The 21,549-nt window shown below is 42.3% G+C and overlaps 1 protein-coding gene across 4 annotated transcripts; it reads right to left on the reverse strand.

Moving 5' to 3' along the window:
- Nucleotides 1-731: 731 nt before the first annotated feature.
- Nucleotides 732-20,182, reverse strand: E2F6 (E2F transcription factor 6). Of its 4 annotated transcripts, none has more exons than XM_063150842.1 (7): nucleotides 20,024-20,182; nucleotides 16,054-16,102; nucleotides 14,334-14,550; nucleotides 13,859-14,018; nucleotides 12,747-12,860; nucleotides 11,324-11,475; nucleotides 732-3,722 (listed from the first exon to the last, which is right to left on the reverse strand). In XM_063150842.1, exons 1-6 carry the CDS (start codon nucleotides 20,144-20,146, stop codon nucleotides 11,356-11,358), a joined length of 783 nt encoding a protein of 260 aa, XP_063006912.1. In that variant the 5' UTR covers nucleotides 20,147-20,182; the 3' UTR covers nucleotides 732-3,722; nucleotides 11,324-11,355. The 4 variants fall into 4 exon arrangements, with proteins under 4 accessions (XP_063006912.1, XP_063006913.1, XP_063006911.1 ...); XM_063150843.1 differs by lacking the exon at nucleotides 732-3,722 and adding an exon at nucleotides 9,519-10,287; XM_063150841.1 differs by lacking the exon at nucleotides 732-3,722 and adding an exon at nucleotides 9,519-10,608.
- Nucleotides 20,183-21,549: the final 1,367 nt, after the last annotated feature.

A 21,549-nucleotide genomic window follows, 5' to 3' on the forward strand; every position in this document is an offset into this window, starting at 1 on the left:
GTGTGCATCTCTGAATACCCACATTATGTGTCTCTGCATTAGCACTGTCATTCCTGTGATCTGCTTTTCATCAAGACTTAGCTACTGTTAATTGTGGGGAAACCAAGCCAGTCCAGCTGATACCAGGGTGTAAACAACTACAGTGGCTGTGCCTGCTCTCAGGGAACCTGCAGGGGCTGTCAGATACCTGTAAGAACAGTTGTGAGTGCACAAGTGAAAACACAGCTTTGCATATAAAAGTGGAGGGAGGGAGGGAGGGAGGGAGGGAGGGAGGGAGGGAGGGAGGGAGGGAGGGAGGGAGGGAGGGAGGGAGGGAGGGAGGGAGGGAGGGAGGGAGGGAGGGAGGGAGGGAGGAAGGAAGGAAGGAAGGAAGGAAGGAAGGAAGGAAGGAAGGAAGGAAGGAAGGAAGGAAGGAAGGAAGGAAGGAAGGAAGGAAGGAAGGAAGGAAGGAAGGAAGGAAGGAAGGAAGGAAGGAAGGAAGGAAGGAAGGAAGGAAGGAAGGAAGGAAGGAAGGAAGGAAGGAAGGAAGGAAGGAAGGAAGGAAGGAAGGAAGGAAGGAAGGAAACATGGACAGTATGTTTAACTACTGTTATTTCTAGACTTGGCTGTCAAATAATAAATGGGATTACTGTATGAAGGGGCTGACATAGAGATGATCTCAGTTTTGCCCCGGTCTTTGGTGATGGGAGGACAATATTAAAATGAAACACTACACATGGATAAGAAAAACATATCTTGTAATACTTTAATTTTCCATGTTTATGGGTAATAAAAATTAAGGTATTACAGGAGGTAATTACAACCAAATCGGAAGAAAACTTGGAAGATTTTGATGTGAGAAAGCTGACATTAGTGGGAATTATTCGGAGACCTTTTTTATAGGAGAATAAAACATTCTGAAGGATATCATGCTATTCCCAAAGTTAAAAGAACTCACTTCATGTAGGATAGCAATGCCTCATGAGGTGAAACAGAGAGGTAAGTATTAGTTGAATCCTTGAGGATTTGTTTTGGTAGGAACTACAAGGACCAGTCCTGGTCCCTCTTGTTTAACTTTTTGACATGGGAACCTTTTTGTTTACCAGCATGAAATCCAGGACTATGCTGTTGATCCTGTTTGCATCAGCCAACATCAGTAGACAGTTGAGGGTTGGGATATTGCTCAGAATATCTGGATCAGCTCAATGATGGGAATGGTAGAAACAGGACATTTTAAAAATGGTAGAGTCTATAGAGGGAGTGCCCTTGGGGACTAGTAAGAAATTCTGATGTAATGTGGGGCTGTACCACTTGGAAATAGCTGAGGAGAATTACTTCAGGCTTACATTAGCTAATGAAAACATGGAATTAAAAAGTATAAATGGTATTGTAAAATTTAACAAAGATACTTAAGTGAGATAGGATAGGGCAAGATCCAGTTAGAACACTGGGACATAAATAGTTCCATTCCTCTGATTGGAGAAGAGGAACTGAAAATGGGAATTTGGCAGAAATAAAGGAACAAAGCAACCTGTTTTATGGAGATAGCTTGAATAACTCAGTTTTCTAGATCCAGCAGAGAAGTGAATGAGAATATGGTGGTGTCTAAAGATACACCAAAGCCAGCAACCAAGGAGTTTAAGAGCTGTGCACTACAGAGGAGTGCTGGCAGAAGAGCATATGTGAGTAAACTGGTCACAGATGAGTGCAGATGGGAAATAAGACTGCTTCTAGCTATTTACAATGCAGGGTTAGTACAACCTTCATCCAAGTAAAGGCAGCCAGAAAATACCTACCTGCAGTGTATCAGTGCACTCTGACAGGGCCATAAGATATGGTGTCTGGCACCACAGGGACTGGAGTCAGGAGTGTTGAGTTGGGAGCTCTCAATGTCATTTTCAGCTCTTATGTGGCTGCAGAAATAAGGGTTTGTAAGAAGCATAGAGTAGTCTGGATGAAGGTTATCAAACTATTTCATGATCAGTTAAAGACTTGGTGGAAGTTACATTTTTGCTCAAGAACTGCAGTGAATGTCATAAAAATCAGCACAGTGTAGACATAACTAAACTGGCTGCTTTTCTTTGCTGAAAGAAAATAACCTGAAGGTTATTTCTATGCATGAACCATTAAATGTTATGTTTTAATCCAATGTAGAATATTTGTTTTGGATGCTTGAAAGAATGTCATAGCATGCATATACTTAGGATGAGGAAATCCTACTTTTGTCCAAGGGAACTTGAAGCAGAATTCTACTTCTTAGAAAGCTGTCCAAGGCCTTGGTATCCATGAAGCAGGACAAAGGGGAAATTCTTCCTCTCAATGAAGCTGGTGACCTGCACAAAGGCACCAAGTTTGTTGGGTCAGTGAGGGGGAGCATGAGAATCACAGCTTCCTACTCTGGGAACCAGCCTGCTCCTTTGGGAGGTGTGTCCCCATCCCTTGCAACTGGGACAAAATCTAAGTGGTCACAGGAAAGATTGAGCATAGTCCACCTCAACAGAGCCTCTGTTAAGGGGTCTCTGCTACCTAAGTACATGCTCTGATCATTGAGCTGTTGGGTAACTGGGGACTTTCCTCCAACACAGTTTATCCCCTTCTTTGTTTTTTTTCCAGCCAAAACTATTCAGCAAATTTGAAGCAAATAGTTTAGACATGACTGAAACCACATTTTCCAGGGAATTAACTATTAAATAAATAAATAAATCACCCAACTCTAAGTATTACTCTTTTAAAATCCATGATGCTTCTTTTCCACACAAATTGAAACTTTTTTTTTTATTAGTATATGTAATTAAATGTAACAGTTTGACCCATCTATCCAGCCGGGGTAGTAAATTTGGGCTCCTTATTTATGCTGTTCTGGAGTGCACAAGCTGTTTTATAACACTTACAACTAATGCTTATTTCTTCAGTTTACTCATATTTTCCTTTTTTTGCAGCCACTTTCATCCTATCAGTTCCAACACCTGATCACTGTAGGAGAGAGAACTCTTCTCTATTACATTTTCACGCTTTCCTAGTCAACTAATTTAAACTAATAGAAAAATAAAACACTTTTTGCAGTGTGACTCTCATGCTAACTTGTTGATAGTTTAAATAGATAATGCCATTCCACTAGATACAAGCTAAACTACTGGAAACAAATCAAATAAAAGGATATAACTAGATGTAGTTTTTAATATTGTTAAAACTATTCAACCAGAACAAGAGGAGTTGGAATTAGATTATCATCAAGGTCCTTTGTAACCTAAATCATTCTGTGAATCCACGACTCTATGATTTCTGGTCTGCTCTCTTGGACCTTGTAGCACTCCAAGCATTGCATCTCATCTTTCCAACTGGTAGTGTCCAAACTCTCTCCCTGGGCCGCGGCGAGCAGCCCTCTGATGCATCCCTTGCAGCATTTCTTAGGACTGTTGGTTGCCGTGTGCGATTGCAGCTGGCCGGGAATGCGAAGGGGTGGCTTGCTTCAGAAGCCGTGGAAGGATGGTTGTAGACATCCCTCTAGTGGCCCCGCGGTGTCGGGGACGGCGGGAGCAGCTCTGGCATCCCCGGGCTCAGCAGGGGCAGATGTGCTCCTCTGGGCAGCTGGGTCCTCTGCGGGGCGGGGAACTGGCAGATAATGTCTCCCTTTTGCCGTTTCACCAAAGTTTCCCTGGAAACTCCGCACCAGTTCGGGGTGTTTAGAGTGTTTGTTTCACACAAGCCTTGATATTTGAAGGCTGAACCCATTTCACTGGCCACTGTAAAAAACAGATGTAATGGGAGGTGTTATGAGGAAAGGGTTAATCCTGTCTCTAAGTTTTTTTTAAATGTCAGTTTATTTAACCCAGAGTGAGGAAAAACTTTGTCATCATTGAAAAAAGGGGCAAGTTATACTTGAAGATTAATTAAATGTTTCAGATCTTCTCGTCTCTTTAACACAAGACTGATAGAATACCAAAGAGGGGGGACCCCCAAAAACCCCAAAGTATATGTAAATTAAATATAAGGAACACAAATTTGTACATCTGTACAGTTCAGCTTCTCAACTGAAATTGTCAGTAAGATGCTAATTATGTTTATATGTTTGAAACATTGAATTTATTTTGCTTATTAATTTGTTAAAGGACGTGCAGCAGAAATGAGAGCCCTGGGATAGCATCTTTAAAGATAGTGAAGAGGTCTTCAGTACTGTCTTCAGAAAGGGCGCTGTCCCGGGGCACCCACTGTGGTTCCTTCATGGAGCACAGCAAGTCTGGGGATTGCCCTTGCTGGTGCTGGACAAGCATCCCATGACGGGTCTGGGGAAGCTGGCACTCTCTGAGGAGTCACTGCAGAGCAGAACTGAGCAGAGTTTGCAAAGGAGATCAAGACACTTCTCCCTTTTTGCAAATGGGCACAGCACAGAGGAATGATTTGTTCCAGAGGCAGCAAGCTGCCTGACAGCAGCAGGATGTGGTGTTGAAAGGAGATAACGGGTTCATACGTAAGTAAAACTGTCCTTAAAGGACAGCCCACCCTGAGATTTTCTCTGTATGGAAACAAAAACTACAGATCTCATCCTTCTGAAAATGGTAGTTCTGTATCTCAGTAATTCACCTGTACTACCAGTATTACCATTGTGAATCCATTATTACTTTTAAATAAGAATTACCTATACAAAAATACCATAGTGCAACAATTAAGTAAATTGTACTTAGAGCTGAACTCAGGCCCATTTCAAAACCATCATTTGCTGTTAATAAAGCCATGGCTGAATGAGTATTTCTGGTTGAACCTCGATTTTGTTAAACTGATTGAAAGCAATCAACTGAACACACACCACCATCCTGATCAGGTTTTGATTTCAAAGGTGGTAAAAAACTTTTCAAGTTGCATTAGGGGAAATTTTTTTCCCCTTTAGCTCTCTATAATTTTCCTTCCAAATTATAAACCCTGCTTTGCTGACTTTCCTCCTTACACCCCAAAAATAGCTCAATGTGTCAATTTAAGAGATGGACAATTAGCATAAAGTCAGCAGAGAGAACAAATGCCTGAGACGTTTTTAGGCGACATCTATGTAAACAATTGCTGTTGTCTTGTTTTCATTTCCAGGCAACTGATCCTCAGAGACACATACATAGAATACAGACAACAATATCTGGACAACTTTCCAATCCCTTCTTTCCAAGCAATTTATACTTTCTCCATGTATAAAGGAACAGTATTTTACAGATTGGGAATAAAATATATCTTGATTGGAAGATACTTGTTTTAAAGAGTCTGATCATCATCTAATGTCACAAATTTAAAGTCTTTTTGAAAGAAGTAAAATCCCTGAGCTTCAACTTGCAGTAAATTTTTAATACAGTCTAGAGTATTTCAGACCAGGAGAAACACATGATTGATCAAGAAATACACATTAATCCAAATTTGCCTCTTCTGATGCTCAGTGGCCCAGGCTTGTCAATGTTTTTTGAGTCAAAACTACTAATCTCTGCATGGACTCTGACAGCCAATGTGCCAATTTTGGCAATTTGAAAGACTAGCATTTGCTTCTATCCTTTTATTCAGTTCTTTAAGATAAATCTGCAATTAAGTCTTTTTTATCACAAAAGAAAGGCAGTGCTAATGCTTTCACAGTATTTTGCTTTTACTTTACTTTATTTTAACCTCTAATCACAGGAAGAATTAATCCTATATCTCTATATTTCCCCCACTACTGTTCTCGCAGGATAGGATAATATATTGCATTATTTCAAATGTGTTTGTTTTCTCTTCAGCTGAATAAATACAGAAATCACCTCCAATAGCTTCTTTTCAGCCTGAAGACAATGGCTCAGCAGGCACTTAAGGGTGAAGTTGTTTCTAAAACCAGGGAGATTTTTCTCGTGAGAAATTGTTTCTTACACAAAGTATTACTGGCACCGATGGTGAGAATGTTGCTTGGTAAAAAGGTTCTCTGACAATCTGTGGGGAGTAGCATTATCAAGTAAATTACAATTCTAGCTCCTGACTGAATTCTGTGCAACCTGCTTTAGTGTATAGGATGGAGGCACTGTGTGGCTATTGTTCTGTTTTTGTAGGTGTTTTAGGGATTGTGAAAAGATCACAACTAACTACAGGGAAGCTTGATTTGATCCTTGAATGCCCAGCTAGCAGCAGAGTGTCTGGTATTGGCCACAGTGCACTGCGGTCCAGGAGAGCTCCAAGGGTCTCACTGTGGGCTGGTGTTTATAAGGTCACAAGAGAGCTAGCTTTAGTCACAGTAATTTTCCATCCTGGCCACAATTCAGGCTGGTAACTTTATTTGAAAATTTGATAACGAAAATTTTATTCCACTTAGGTTGTTGTTCAGGCAACAAAAATAAGTTTCCAAGGCTGTTCATTAAAACAGGAGCTTGTTAGACAACAAAAGTTCCTGGGAGAAGAGTGTTTCTGGTAAGCTCAAGAGAAGCTCAACCAGCTGCTGTTTGTCAAGGCTGAGGCCTGATAAACATTTTTGGGATCACAGTGTGGCTGGGGTGGGGGGGGATGCACCCCCATAGTGGGCTAAGTCAATAAAAGAGTTGCAATGTGCTGAGCTTGGATCTTTGAATTTGCTGTTACAGCTTCTAGGATTGTCTTCTATAACCCCAACCCTTAATCTAGAGTCAATTGGAAACACCACTTCATTCATGGATCACAAGGTGAGGAGCTCCCATCAGCCCACGTCCACATGGTGGGTGTCTGGAGAGCACAGCTCCAGACCCTCAGATCACCCATGCTCTGCCTGCAGGCGTGGCAGGGAAGAACCAGGGTGCCCTTTCTCTGCAAACATTACATTTTCTTCAAAACACAGATCATGCTTTTCGACTAACAAGTATCTGAGTCCTTCAGTAAACATCTACAAACAGTGAGAAGCCTCGTCTAGATTTATGTGACCTACACAACCAAGGGTAGTTTATGTAATTTTAGCCTCAATGCACTTCTCACAAGTTACTCCAGGCAGATCAGAAGTGGAACCAAAACCAGCAGATTGGTGTTCCTGATAAACCCTTCAGCAGTTACTGAGGTCCCAGCAGGGTGCAGGGGCCAGCCCATGCCAGGATCATGGAACACAAGGGTTTAGAGCTTGCAGCCAGCCCCAGCACACTGGGAGCAGCTCGTGGCCTGGCCAGCAGATGAACCTTGCCACTGACAAGGACTTCTGAAACCAGTGCTTAATTATGCTTATAAAATGAGGCTCTTCACATATACCAAAAAGATTATTCAAAATGAAGAAAACTGCTGACTTTCAAATGCTTTCCAACAGACAACAATTTGCAGGAATCTTCTGTCTCCTTAAAAAATCACATTATTTAAAACTGTAGTTCACATCTGAAAATTGACAAGTGAATTCCCACACCAAGTAAGGGCTGAACTGGCAACCTGCAGTGCTTTTTACAGTAAGAATCAGCAAAACCAGGAATTTAATAATTATGGGTCCTGGTTGTTGCTATTGCTGATTGATGCCTTAACATTCTTAACCATTCTTATTGAAGGGAAGGCAGAAAGAGTACTAGAAACTTCTAATTTATCAGAGTCCTCAAATAGTCAAGAGAGCTTCTTACACATACAAATGTACTGAAAATGAACAGATGTAGACTCAGCAAAAATAATAATCTCTCAGAAAAAAAATCAAACATTACTACACAAATTCAGAGTAAGGTCCTGTCACATTTACAAGTGAGCTTGTAACTTGTGTCTAAGTTCAGCCTCACTCAGGAATTTTTCAAGTCCAAGTTGAATCTTTTCAGCTAATTAGTGCATTGAGCTTATACAGTACATTGCTTTCCAGTATCACCAATGGCTAATACTGTACATAACCGAGTAGCAAAAGCAGTGGTTTAATCTTCAAAAGTCCATTCGTTCTGCTGAAGGTGCACTATTACAACAACAGATGTATTAAACAAAACAGTAGCAGTATAATTGTCATGTTACAGCTTCTTCCATTTCACTGTGACAACTGTATGGCTAAAAGCATTAATTATACTGCTAGAAAACCTGTACAAATGAGTGAGGAAAAACAATCACTAGAGATTTATTCAAAATGAAAAATCCTAATGTTTCATTTAAATGGATTGTTCCACTGTTGAAGACAAACTTCCTTAACATTTTTAAGATGGTTATTTTGTAAAAATGTACTTCCTTACTTTTTATATAAGGTAGGTAATGGCTAAGAGTTAGAGAGTTGGTTTAGATTAAATATTAGGAAGAAATTCTTTATTATGAGGGTGGAGAGACACTAGAACAGGTTGCCAGAAGCTGTGGATGCCCTATCATCTCTGGAAGTGTTCAAGGCCAGGTTGGATGGAGCTTTGAGCAACCAGGATGAGAGGAAATGGCCTCAAACTGCACCAGAGAGATTCAGGTTGGGCGTCAGGAGGAATTTCTTCACTGAAAGAACTGTGAAGCACTGGGAGGTGGTGGAGCCACCATCCCTAAGGGAGTTCAAGGAACATCTGGATCTGAATCTCAGTGCTATGGACTACTTGACGTTGTGGTGTTTGGTCAAAGGTTGGAGTTGATGGTCTTGAAGGTCTTTCCAACTTAAATAATTCTGTGATGTAGGGGAAGCTGTCCCTGCCCAAAGCAGGGGCGTTGGAATTATGTGACCTTCAAGGTCCCTTCCAACTCTAACTATTCTAGGATTTTATGATCATGAACAAAAACCTACCCCAATACACAGCATTCAGAATTAGTTAGTGTTGGAAATTTTTATAGGTTTTATGGGAAACATTGTCCTGAGTTGCTGAACTAGTGTAGGGGGAATCAATGCTTCTCTTTTGCTCAAACTCCACCAAAACAGAACAGCAATGTAAAACATCAAATAGAGTTTGCCATCTGAACAGAAACCGGCCACTGAAGGAAAAGGACAATTTTCCTGTGCAAAAAATGCTTTCTTAGTTTTAACCCTCATTCCCAGCTTCACTGGAGGAGCACCTTGCTCATTTTTACCCTGTTCTATGTATTCATTGTGCTGTCAACTTTGCTTTTATTTATTATTATTACAGCTTAGCCTGTAGTTTGAATTTCACAGACAAAAAAATAGTATCCTATTTTTCCCAGAAGTCCTGTATTCTGGAGCCTGAAGTTGAGAGGACAGATATAAAAATTCAAGATTACTTTTCTGACACAAGATTGCACTTGGTGTTTTTTCCCCAATTTGCAAAGTATACTGCTATGCATTTTGCAGAACTAGGGAACCTTGTGGAAAACTTGAGTTAGTTCTCCATTCTGTATTTAGGTATATTTATGCTCATCAGTGTCACCTGTGCCAACTTACTTGTATTGTAGAACACAGGGCTTTTAATTTCACTGCACCTGTCTAAAATAGCTGTAGAGCTGCTGGCTAGAACACGCAGGGTTTAATTAGCTTTGTTGGTCTCACTTGTGAGGAGATGCATAGTTGTCAATACTGTGTGACCCAAGGACTTGGACTTCCTATTTAAAACCAAACCTGCCAACTCACCCCTACAGAAACCATACTGGGATGAAGTGAGCCCATGCACAGCATTTGTACAGTGACAGTTCACTCCCTTAGAAAATCCAGCATATAAATTCAACAGCTTTATTTTATGGATATGAAAGATGGATAATACACACATAGTCCTTAAGTATTTTACATATTTTTGCAAGCTGAGACACAAAGAGATCACGATACTCAGCTAGGGTTCTGCTGTATGTAAACTCCAGAAACTGGAATGGACCAGCTTAAGTAGTTATTGATCATTCTTCTGAAAATTGCTAAAGTACTGTGGCATCACTAGATCCAGATCTAAGTGTTATCTGACAGTACCATGTAAAACAGATTTTAGATTTTCACATAGTTTTAAATGCTTGTAGTCACTCAGTGAATTGCAGCAAAGGCAACCCAACATGTTTCATTAGAAAATATTTCATAGAAATAGAAAATATTTCATATTTTTGTAAGCTTATTTTATTTCTTTGCTGTACAGAGGCAGAAATGCAAACCATCTCAATAAATGTACATCAGTAACTACCCAGAAATGATACAAGTATGTACACAAAGCCCAATTATTTCACTTCAGTGTTGATACCATAGTTCATGTAGAGGTGGATACAAACAGCACTTACACAGTGTAAAGCATAGCTCTTGGGATATTTACATCTTGTTCTTCATATCAAAGGCTTCCAATACACCAGTTCTTTGTTACACTTGTGTTTGACAATCCTGCTTAGTAGTGCTGCCTCAGAACTGAAAAGTGCATTTCTTCATTTTATACATTCTCATGCAGATGGTGAACCGCTCCAGAAATTGTTCTCCAACCTTAATTTTTGGAAGTAATTGATTATCTTTGTTTTCTGTCAATTAAAATTTTAAGGTAAAAAACCATTTTACCAAAGCTCTGTAGGTCATATGCAATTAAGAAAACAAAGCTCCTAAATGCAACTCCAGAAACTGTTGTCTTTTGACTTGGGAGGATAAGCAATCCTGTGAAAACACTAAACTAATCCACTGCTGGATTTTTAAAACACTTTGGAACATTTCAGGTTAGGAAGTTTGCAGATCCAAGCAGTTTGGAAAAGCCCTATAATACAGATATTTACATTCTATATTAGATTCTTGTGTTGTAATTAATCTGGCATCTCAAATGGGTTTTTTTTCTTCCATCGGAGAGCTCACTTTAAAAGGAAAGTAAAAAAGGAATATGATTACTCTAATTGTAGAAAATACAATTTTGAGTTATTCCACAAGCAAAATTAATTTAAAAAATACCTGGGATGAAAGGACAACTCTCCCCTTCACCTATAAAGCAGCACTTTAAAGATAATTTCTTTCGCTGTGTTCTGAGCTACTGCAATTCCTGCCAGATTTATTTTTACGCCACAACATCCTGCAGCAGCACTAGGCTTCTTCAGAATCTCTATCCCATCCAGTCCTGTTTTAGGAGACTGAAATACAACGTCCCCTCTTCTGTCTGCCCTCCCTTAGGGCAGGAATGAGCAGCAGCAGAGTCTTGTTTAAAACAGCATCATAACTCTCATGGCAACAATCTGAGCTGAGCAGGACTCTGCAGTGCAGCAGCTGAGAGCTCCATCCACGGGCTCTGACAGGAAACCAGCAAGGAGCAAAGGAAGGAAAAGGCCAGGGAACAAGAGTGCCTTGCTCTGTGTGCACGTGCCTGACTCTCTGACATCCTGCTGCTGTGAGGTAACACAACAGCACAGACTTCTCTTCCAGGCATTTCCTATACTCCCACACACCTTGGCCCACAATCTATGCTCTGAAAATTACACTCGTTCAACAGCACAGTTTACAGCTTTATCAGAATGATATGATAATCTTAAGAAAACAAAAAAAATACATGTGGATAAAAATGGAAAAGGAGGATGTTACCTTCATCAGGATAAAATGATGTCTCAGTTTCACTAGATATGGACAGCATCCATATCTTCACAAGTTTCAGCACCTGGATTCTCTTTTTCCACCTCACATAGATACACGTCAATGGGTCCTTTCGTGCTCTTCACATGTACTTCTATGTGATCCTATAAAACAGCAACTTGTATGTAATTCAAAGAATAAAGCTTATACATTTATTTTTGCACTTATTTTAAAGACAATAGATTAAAAACAGAACAAATACAGCTATTTAAAATTGCTACTGCTTCCACACAAATTATGACATTACATACATTTGTAGGACAAGTATTATGCAGAATTAAGCTAACAAGCTTTCATTTTTAATGAATGTGCATTTAAGTATTTGTTTAGTCTTTCTATCAACCTTCAGATATATGACCAAGACTTACTTATGTTTAGGAAGAGTAACAAAATTTAAAAACTTGACAAAACATTGCCATGAATCCGACAACAAACTGGAGCCCAAAGCTTTAACAAAACAGTAAAGCAACTAATCCTTATCACTTCTACTGCTTTCCTTCCACAGACACCGTGTGGCAAGAGACAGAGCAAATAAATCTTAATGCACAATGGAGAAAATATTCAGTGCCAATGTACAACTTTTGAAATTCTGCCTTTTTATTGCTTCAGGAGGCATCTGGAATTGTATCTTCATCTCCACTGGATGACAATAGCTCCTTTGACCAGGGAAACTACTGGAGATCTATATAGTGGATCTAACTCTTTGGTTCTACTGATTAATTTCCTTTTCCTAAGATATCCCCACCTTTCTATCCACATAGCAAGGCAACTTCAATGACTATGCAATTGGGAAGATTATCAAAACTGCTCAAGCAAAAAAGAAAATGGAATTAAAGCTCTGTTTGTTATCTTAGGCTGTCTTCCAGGATTTGCCCTCTCAGAGCACTACCAACAGTGGGCTCCCAGTACACAGGCCCCACTAGCAGCTGCAGCACTGCTGGGTGCAGGGGGCAAAGGTCTGGCTCCTCTGTGAGACAAGAATGGAGCCTGTGTATTGCACCGTGGGGTGAGGACAGGGCACAGTCCCACTCCATGAAAAATCCCTCTAGATATCATCTACTAGAGTGACAAAAGGGTTTTCTTTTTCCAACCATACTGTACATTGCATACTTTATTACAGCTTTTCCATTCTCTGAACAAAACCAGGTAACTAAAGCTCAGATACATTTATGGCTTAGTAATTTAGGCAAAAAGAAAAATACAGTAACTAAGCTTCTAAGACTATTATCCCTGCAGCACTGTTCAGTGGAACACAAGAACATTTAACTACCACTATCTGCATGACAGAGTAACTGGAAATCAATTACTGACTGCTGCTGCAAAAAAATCAAATTTATAAACTTTTGTTTCTTTAGGAGAAATGCATAAAACTTACGTCCTTAGGAACTGGTATTTCCAATTTGGTTTCCTCTGGAGCTTTGATTGCAATCACAATCTGTTCCTGAAAAGCCTGAATGCTTCGGATATCCTGGTACGTCACATAAGCTAGTGTATACATTGGTCAAGGATTATGTAAAGTCGTTTGCTAATGGCCACAAGCAAGAGTATATGATATGAACACATCAAGATATGTTGAGGCAGAATACCAACTTCAGAAAATTGATTCAGCAGAGGTTAATATTAGCTTTTCAAAATGAAGTATCAGCTAATGGTAGAAAAATACCTTTCTGTATTTCCAGGAAGGAAAAAAGGCTTTTAGAAATATATTCAATGTTATAAAAAAACCCCAGTCTTCACAGATGTTGTCATAAGTCTACAAAGCCGAAGGAATACCGTTCTTCAGAAATTACAATCTGTTTTCTAATGGCATGAAAATAATTTCCTAAGACACTGTACAACTATTTTCTTAAGCAGTAAGGTATAAAGAATATGAGCACATTTCATTTGTGCACACCCCTTAACATCTTGCCAAACAAGGGAGTGAAATAATATTTTATTGTAACTCAAAGCCAAAATTCAATCTTTATGCCATATATTAAAATGAATCTCTTTTCTATTGTCAAAACCCATCTGGAAGTCAGAACTGCACTGGAATCTCTTTCAAGAGAGAAGAGTATTAGGATATAACCAACATACCATTATATCTCCTTGGCAACAGGCCACTGGGATTCCATTCTGAGTCCTCTCTGTCATCTCACTAAGCATCTTGAGCTCACTGGTGGGTCAAAACCTGCCCCTGAGGTGACTCAAATGGAGAGAACAGGGTGATGGTCAGGGTACTAAGACTATTCCCCACTTCATTCTTCTGCAGTGGAAAGGACACACAAGCAACACTCCTCTGAGGACAGGCTAGACTTAGACTCTCCATGATACTGAAAAGCAAGGCACAGGACAGGCCTTCTCAAATGCAAAATAATCAAAAGTCTGCTATTATAAAACTCATTATCAAGCAGTACTGCATACCTGTGGTATCAGCCTACACTTCTTACTAGACATGTATGTGCAACCAAAATCATGTGTTAAAATAATGCAAGAGTTGAAAGGATATTTTGCATTTTCTTTGTCATCTATTAGTTCAAATATCTGATGAGCACAATTCTTGATTAATTCATCCAGAGCTTCTTCCATGATTGATAAGTCAGAAAGTTCCTCTTTAAGGTTCTGTGGCTCTGGTGCTCTTCCAATAAGTTGGTCAAGACTGTTACCTCTAGAAGAATATGAAAATTGTCTAGCATGTTTGTATAAATAAAAGCACATTTATCAAACATCAAGTATACTAACAGCAAACAGTAAGAAAGCCTGGCATCCTTTTTTCTGCTGAAATATGCTTCCATGTACTTACACACTTGCTACTTGTTAATGTATTAGGTAATTCACATAGCATAAGGAAGGAAACAGAACTTAAAATACTATCTATGAGAAGTAATTGAATATGCTTAAAGATACTCTCAAAGTTATAAACATTACTCAAGACTGTTGGGATTTACTGTTTCAGAAACTAGAAGCTTCAAAGCCAACTCACATCCACTGGATATGATTCTTAGATCTTTTCTGAATCAAGTCGATGCCATCCAACACATTGGTGATGTCATACACTCTCCGTTTTCGTACTCCTAGTGTTTTTGCTACTTCATTTAAATCAAGGACACCGTCTGGAGCTTTTCTGAGAAGAGCCATAAATTTTCGTGTCAAAAGCACCAAGGATGCATCAAATCGAGGCCTTTTGATGTCCACAGTTTCTGTAAAGATTTGGTAGAATATTTTAGAATATATTAGGGTAAGCTACTACATAAGCATGAAGTAAAAAATATGATAGTGATGAAGTAACAATGAAGGTAGAAGTCTGGAAGCACTGCAGTTTTTAATGCTTACATTGCAATGGCACAATATAAAGCATATTAACTACACATACCTTCATTTGTTTGCAATGATTTTATCTAAATAGCAAGCATACATTTTTGTGCTTTCAACATTCATGACTCCACACTGCTAGTATGGATATTAATAACTGAGTAACTGTATGCTCTACAGGACATGGGATCAGATCACTGACCAAACACCAATGAAACCTTTGGTTAACTATAGACAGTGCTGAGGTGCAGCCAGAGAAACACAGCTCTATCTCTGCTGCATGACACTATTAGAGTATTTTTTCACATGTTTTTGGTCCAGTTTAACCAGCAGACCTCACATGTAACCATTAGGCATGGTTCACAAGTCAGCTTGGCTTCGGGACTGTTTCAGCCTGCACAGGACCTATCTGCTCTGGAACTGAAGAATTCAGTATGCAGACAAACTGTTTGCACTATCTGTTCTCAGGGCAAAAGAACTAGTCATTCCATTGCTTGATTTACTAATACAACAAAGATCTACAGCTACCCTGACACCCTGGTTTAAGAGATCCCTGTGCTATGTGTATTCATTACCACCAGATTTGCAGAAAGAGCAGAAATCCCTGATGAATAACTTGAGATTGTTATTTATGTATGCAAAAAGCACAAAAAAGCACCCACTTCTGAGTGAAAAAGTCATGGTATGCACACGCTTATTTGATACTAGCAAATAAAAGACTGTCAAATTCAGCTGTTATTTGTCTTTTCTCCTGTAAAGCAAACCCAGTATTTAATCTGATCAACCTGTGTCCCCAGCAATATTCCAGTCAAATACTTCAAGAAAAGGTGAGTGTGTAAACAAAGTACCCTAGACAACACTTTTACTTCAACCATCAGTATTTTTCCCAAGATGAATGAGATACACACTTTTACTCGTAACATATCACACCCATTCCATGGCTGCAAGTTTGTGCACTCCTTAACACAAAGTGACAGGCTCAACAACTCAGTTTTGGACTGTGTACTGTCAAAGGTGTGAAGCAATTTAGCTGGTGAGAAAATAAATAAAAAAACCCCCAAAAAACCCAACACCCAGAAATTCACTCAAGTTTATTTCCACATTTATTAACACCAGTTGAAATGCAACATTTGGCAGTATGTTGTTCCAGTTTTCCCTCACTTTTCCTGTGCACTATTTTCTATATAACAATGGGAAGGCATACTTGCAACAGATCTGAAGAGAAAAAACTATAAAGAACGTACAGCTTCACATCAGTCAGTGTTCAGCATTCTTCCTGCTCTGCTAATATTAAATATGATTTTTCATTTGTCTACAGCGTTGTAGTCACATTGTAAAAAGGCATGACATACTGTAAGATTAATTTTTATCCATGACACAGAGCAACTTACTTTTCACAAGCTGTGTGTCCTTGTGCACATTCAGGTCAATCATTGGTGCCTGAGGAAATAAAAAGGGAAAAAAAACCAACTGTCATAAAATGCTTTCTACAGAGGGAGCTTCTTTAGCAGAAATCCTCAAATCTTTAGATGTTACAGCCATCACAGTTCTGACAACTCAACAGCTATTACTGTGAAGTGTCATTAGATAAAAGGAATAAATGTTTTTTAATTCCTGCCAGAACTTTAAGCCCTTCATCTCAGCACAACTCACTCTGTTTTCAAAAACAGGAAACACCATTGAACTCGCTGATGCCCAGGCAAGCTGCAACCTCTCTTGCTTCTTCTGCTTCAATTCACGGCCATTTCCTTTCAGCTGCCCATCGTGTACAACTGTAAAATACCTGGTAACCTTTGAAGTTCTTAACGTGCTTGCAAATATGGAATGAAACTTGCCTGGGGAAACTTGGAAATTAGATATTAGAAAAATGGATCTTCACTCAGAGGGTGGTTGGGTACTGGAACAGGCTCCCCAAGGGAAGAAGTCACAGCACCAAGAGTTCAAGAAGCTCTTGGACAATGCTCTCAGGAACATGGTGTGACTCTTGGGATTGTCCTGTGCTGGGACAAGAATTGGACTTGATGATCCTTATGGGTCCCTTCCAACTCAGGATATGCTGTGATTTTACTGAAGGGCTGCAGTAGCTTAACAAGTTCTCTCAGGAGTTTAATAACAGCCTTCTGGTCCTAGTGGGCCTAAAACAGGAAAAGCATTCCAAGGGCAATCTAACATATGCCAAGGAAAGAAAAACAATAATTTCCCTCAATTTACTGTTCTCCTGCTAAGACAGCCTCATATGTCTCAATGTCAGGACACAATGCAGGTGCACATTTAGCCCACTGTCCATAAGGACCCCCAGGTCCTTTCAGCAGGGTAATCCCCAGCCTGTACCACTGCAGGGTAAAGGCAAGGCTTTAACTCTTGATTTTCAACTTCCTGGGTTTATGAGGTGTTAGATGACCCCTTCCTCCAGCCCATAAACCTCACATCCTCCACCTAACACCAGGCCCTAGGACAGACCCTGCCAGGCACCCACCAAAGCTGCTCTATCACTCCCCTCCCCAAGTGGTCAGGGGAGAGATGTAACAAGAAGTTCATGAGCTGAGCTACGGACCAGAAGAGATCACTCCCCAGATACCATCATGGGCAAAACAGACTCAGCTTGGGAATATTAATTAAATTTATTACCAATAAAATCAGAGCAGAATAATGAGAAATAAAACATATCTTAAGAAAACACAATTCCCCCATCCCTCCCCAAGCTCTACCCCATGCACACCAGCAGCACAGGGAGAGGGGAATGGGGGTTATGCCAGTTTATCAAATGCTGTTCCTGCTGCTGCTCAGGGTGGAGAATCCTTCCTCTACTTCAGTGTGGAGTTCCCTCCCACAGAAGAAAGCCCCCCATGAACTTCTCCAATATGAGCCCATGCCACAGCAACAGTTCACCCACTGCTCCAACATCCATCAGTTTCCCTCAGCGTGCATCCCTTCAGGCACAGCCTGCTCCAGCAGGGCTCAAGGCTCACAAGTTCTACCAGAAAGCCTGCTCCAGCATGGGCTCCACAGATCCCTCCAAGGAACCTGCTCCAGCATGGGCTGCCCACAAGTTCACAGTGGGCACTCCTTTCAGGCATCCACCTGCTCCAGCCTGGCTCTCCTCCATGGGCTGCAGCTGAATCTCTGCATCTCCATGGGCTGCAGCTGAGGCTGCAGGGAGTCTCTGCTCCTGCACCCAGAGCACCTCCTCCTCCTTTTTCTCCACTCACCTTGGTGTCTGCAGAGTTGTTGTCTCATATATTCTCACTTCATTCTTCTCTGGCTGTAATTACTACTGTATAATAACTTTTTTTCCCCCTTCTTAAAAATGTTATCACAGAGGCACTATTACTGTCTCTGATAAACTCTGCCTTGGCCAGTGAGAGATCCATCCTGGACCTGCCTGGAATTAGCTCTGCAGGACATGGGGGAAACTTCTGGCAGCTTCTCACAGAAGCCACCCTGCAGCCCCCCACCTGCTATCAAAACCTGACCACAAAAACCCAATATAGGTTTATACAAGCCCAAGGTTTCCTTTGTTTGGGGTCCCTGTTCCAGCTGTTGTACCAAGACTAAGTTATTTTAAGGGTCCAAATGTCTGAGGCTCTGCTATGGGAAACCTGGGGTTAATCTGCTGAGGGGACCTTGGGTGTGTGAGTGTGGGGGTGCAGCTGCAAAGGGGCCTCAGTCCCAGCTCAGGTGGTGTGAGAGTGACTGACAAGAGTGGCTCTTGAATGGTCAGACAGGAAAATTTCTTCAGTGTTGTGACCTTTGACATTCCTTGCTAGTTTCAACGCTACAACTTTGGCTTTCCAAGCATCACATCTGCGTGTCCAGGCACTTTTTATCCTTGTTCGTTAGGCTGTCCTTCAAGTCTGTCCTGCTCTTTTTGCCATGAGTGTCATGATGAAACGTGTTTCTCCTTACTGATCCCAATCTCTTCAGCTCCTCCAGCTTCCAAAGCTGCCTTCCCAGAAATTTCAACCTACCTCTTGGCAGAATAAGCTGGAGTCTTGAAGACTGAGTAAGCTGGAATCCAGGTTCTGCACTTTACTACGAACCTTCCTTGAATATCCCACTGTTAAGAAAACTTCCCAGTCTGACCATTCATGAGATTCCCTGTAAGTCTCATGCTGTCACTGCTGGGACTGAAGCACCTTCATGGTGGACTGCTTCAGTGAGCTACTCCTCATTGGCTCAACCCCAGGTTTCCCACTGCAGAGTCTCAGATGTCTCTCCATAAAGCAATTTATTCACGGTGAATAAACAGCCCAAGCTGGTACCTCCAAAGAGAGATTCACAATAAAGGAAGCTCTAAGTTTTTATACCTCATAGTCTACTCAGGTAAATCTTGCCCTGAGTTCTCTGCTCCTGCTGTGTCTCCTCATGCATCTCTCTTCATCCACCCTGGCAGTGCCACCACCTCTGTGTGCTTTTGTTACCTAAAGGGTTGGCAGTTCATGGCTTCTGCTGCGTCCCTCAGTTTCCACTCACCTGGTCAGTGCCACCTTCTTCCTGCCTGCCCTTTGTCATCCCAAAGGTTGGGCAGTTCATGGCCTCTTGTCCAGGGATCCCACCCATCTGCTGCCTGCAAACCGAGCTACCTGCAGAGATGTAATTCCCACCCACTATTCCATGGCCATCACAGGCAAGGCTGTTAATGATTACCACATCTTTGACCTCCCTGTTTATAAGAAGCTGATTCAGGAAAGTATCACCCACTGTAAACTCATCTAAGTATCTACATAAAGAAGCTGTGCCAAATACTATTTGCTTCTTACAATCATCACTTCAATTACCCACCAAAAAACTTCCGTGAACTCTTTCACGGCTTTAAGAAAATACTACCAAGTAACCTTTAGCCCAACTAACAAGATTAATTTAAGGAAAAATGCAATGTATTTAAAATATGTCACAAAATTAAAAGCATGCACCGTCACGATAAACTAAAAAATATGTAACTTTTTTTTAAAGTTTTACAAAATAGACTTTTTTGCAAACCATAGCATTGCTAAAGGTAACGGTGGCAGCTGCATGTAAGACGATCACAGACTTTAAGAGGAGAAAACACATTGTGTCCCCTTTTCTCATACTTAGCTACACCATACTTAGCTCAATTAAGAGGCTGTAAGTGACACAGGCGAGAAAAACCATCCTTTAGCGTTCCAGCACCTATTCCGGGAAGCCTGCCCCAACGCCACGAGGGAGGGAAGCACCCCAATGCTCCTCCCGGCTACCACGCTGCCCGGCCCGTCGCATCTTTCCCGCCCAGAGACGTAGGCCGGGCTTTCGGCCGCCCCCTCACAAGCTCCGCGGCAGGAGCGCAGCTGCAGCGCCGTCCCGCCCTCTCCGCATCCCCGGGCAGCGCCTCCAGCCATGTACCTCACTTACATGCAACGCGTCCGGCTGCAGCGGCTGCAGGCTCTCCCACTGCTCGGGGCTGGCCATGTCGGCGCGGCCCCGCGGCGAGGCGCTGGAGGAGGCGGAGCGCACAGACGCCCTCATGCCGAGGCTCCGAGCCGCGGCGGGGCGCGGGGCGCCGCGGGGCCGCTCCCGCCCTCATCGCTGCCCGTCATGGCCGCGGCTCCCGCGCGCGCCTGGGGCGGGAACGGGCGGGAGCCGCGCACGCGCCCTCCCCTCCGCCGCCGGGGCGCGCGCGCGGCGCCGGCGCCTTCTCCCTCTGTTACCCATCGGCCCCCGCGGCGCCTTCCCGCCCTGCCCGGCTTCTCCCGGTTTCTCCCGCCCCCCGGGACTGCCCCCGCCTCTCCCAGCGCCGGCAGGAATGCGCCAAATCCGCTCCTTTCCTCCCCTCCCCTCCCGTCGGCCTGCCGGACCGGCGCAGGGAACGGTCCCGTCGCCCCCGACCTCGCCTTTGCGACCGCGGGAGCGCACTGAACGCTGCAGCGGCCAGCGTGGATAAAGGGAGGAGTCACAGATTATGCTGAGTTCGAAGGGACCCACATGGATCGTCGAGTCCAGCTCCTGGCTCTGCACAGGACACCTCAAGAATCACACCATGCGCCTGACAATGTTGTCCAAGTGCTTCTTGAGCTCTGGCACGCTGGTGCTGTGACTATTTCCCTGAGGAGCCTGTTCCAGTGCCCAACCACTGGTTCTCTGGGTGAAGAAGCATTTTCTAATATCCAACCTAAACCTCCCCTGGCACAACTTCAGGCCATTCCCTCAGGTCCTGTCCCGGCCACTGAACACAAGTGTCGGCCCCTCCTGTGCCCCTCACGAGCCGCTGTAACCGCGGTGAGGCCTCCCCTCCGTCGCCTCCGGGCCAGGTGACCCCCGGCACACGGCTCCCCTCAAGGACAGGGGCCTCACTGGTTACTGCGAGGAGGGAGACTTCTCTTTCCTCCAGATAACACCATGAGCTAGGACAGAGCATTCTGGCTGAGCATTGCCATGCAAGCGTGTGTGAGAGTAATTAGTATTGAGTCCCTGCCAAATTATCTGGTTTTGTCAATACTTGCTGGTATGAGGCAGCCAAAGCGATGTGTGTCACTCACAGGGGAGACATGGATAGAATGCCCATGTCAGGGATAAGTTAATTACAAGAGGTTTGCGAGTGAAGGGCAAGGTGTATTCCTCTAGGGCCAGACTGGAACCATCAAATGTGGCATGTCCAAACTAATCCTGTTCATTTACTGTGCAGCAACATCCTTTCCCAAGTCCCAGTTCCATTGCTCCTGCCCTTTCCTCCATACTTCTGATAACATTTTACAAGCACTGATGCCTTGTCATTTGCCAGCCTCAGCAGTACTCTCAAAATTTCCAATTGCTTACATAACTTTTGTTTGTCAGACAAAAACTTTTCTTTAAAACACAGCTCCCTGTTAGGTAGTCCATTTGTTGCTTGATTGCTCTTCATGGCAATTAACTCTCTTCTACTCTCTTCTACA

The sequence above is a fragment of the Melospiza melodia genome, chromosome 3 (assembly GCF_035770615.1).
Source record: "Melospiza melodia melodia isolate bMelMel2 chromosome 3, bMelMel2.pri, whole genome shotgun sequence".
Lineage (NCBI taxonomy): Eukaryota > Metazoa > Chordata > Aves > Passeriformes > Passerellidae > Melospiza > Melospiza melodia.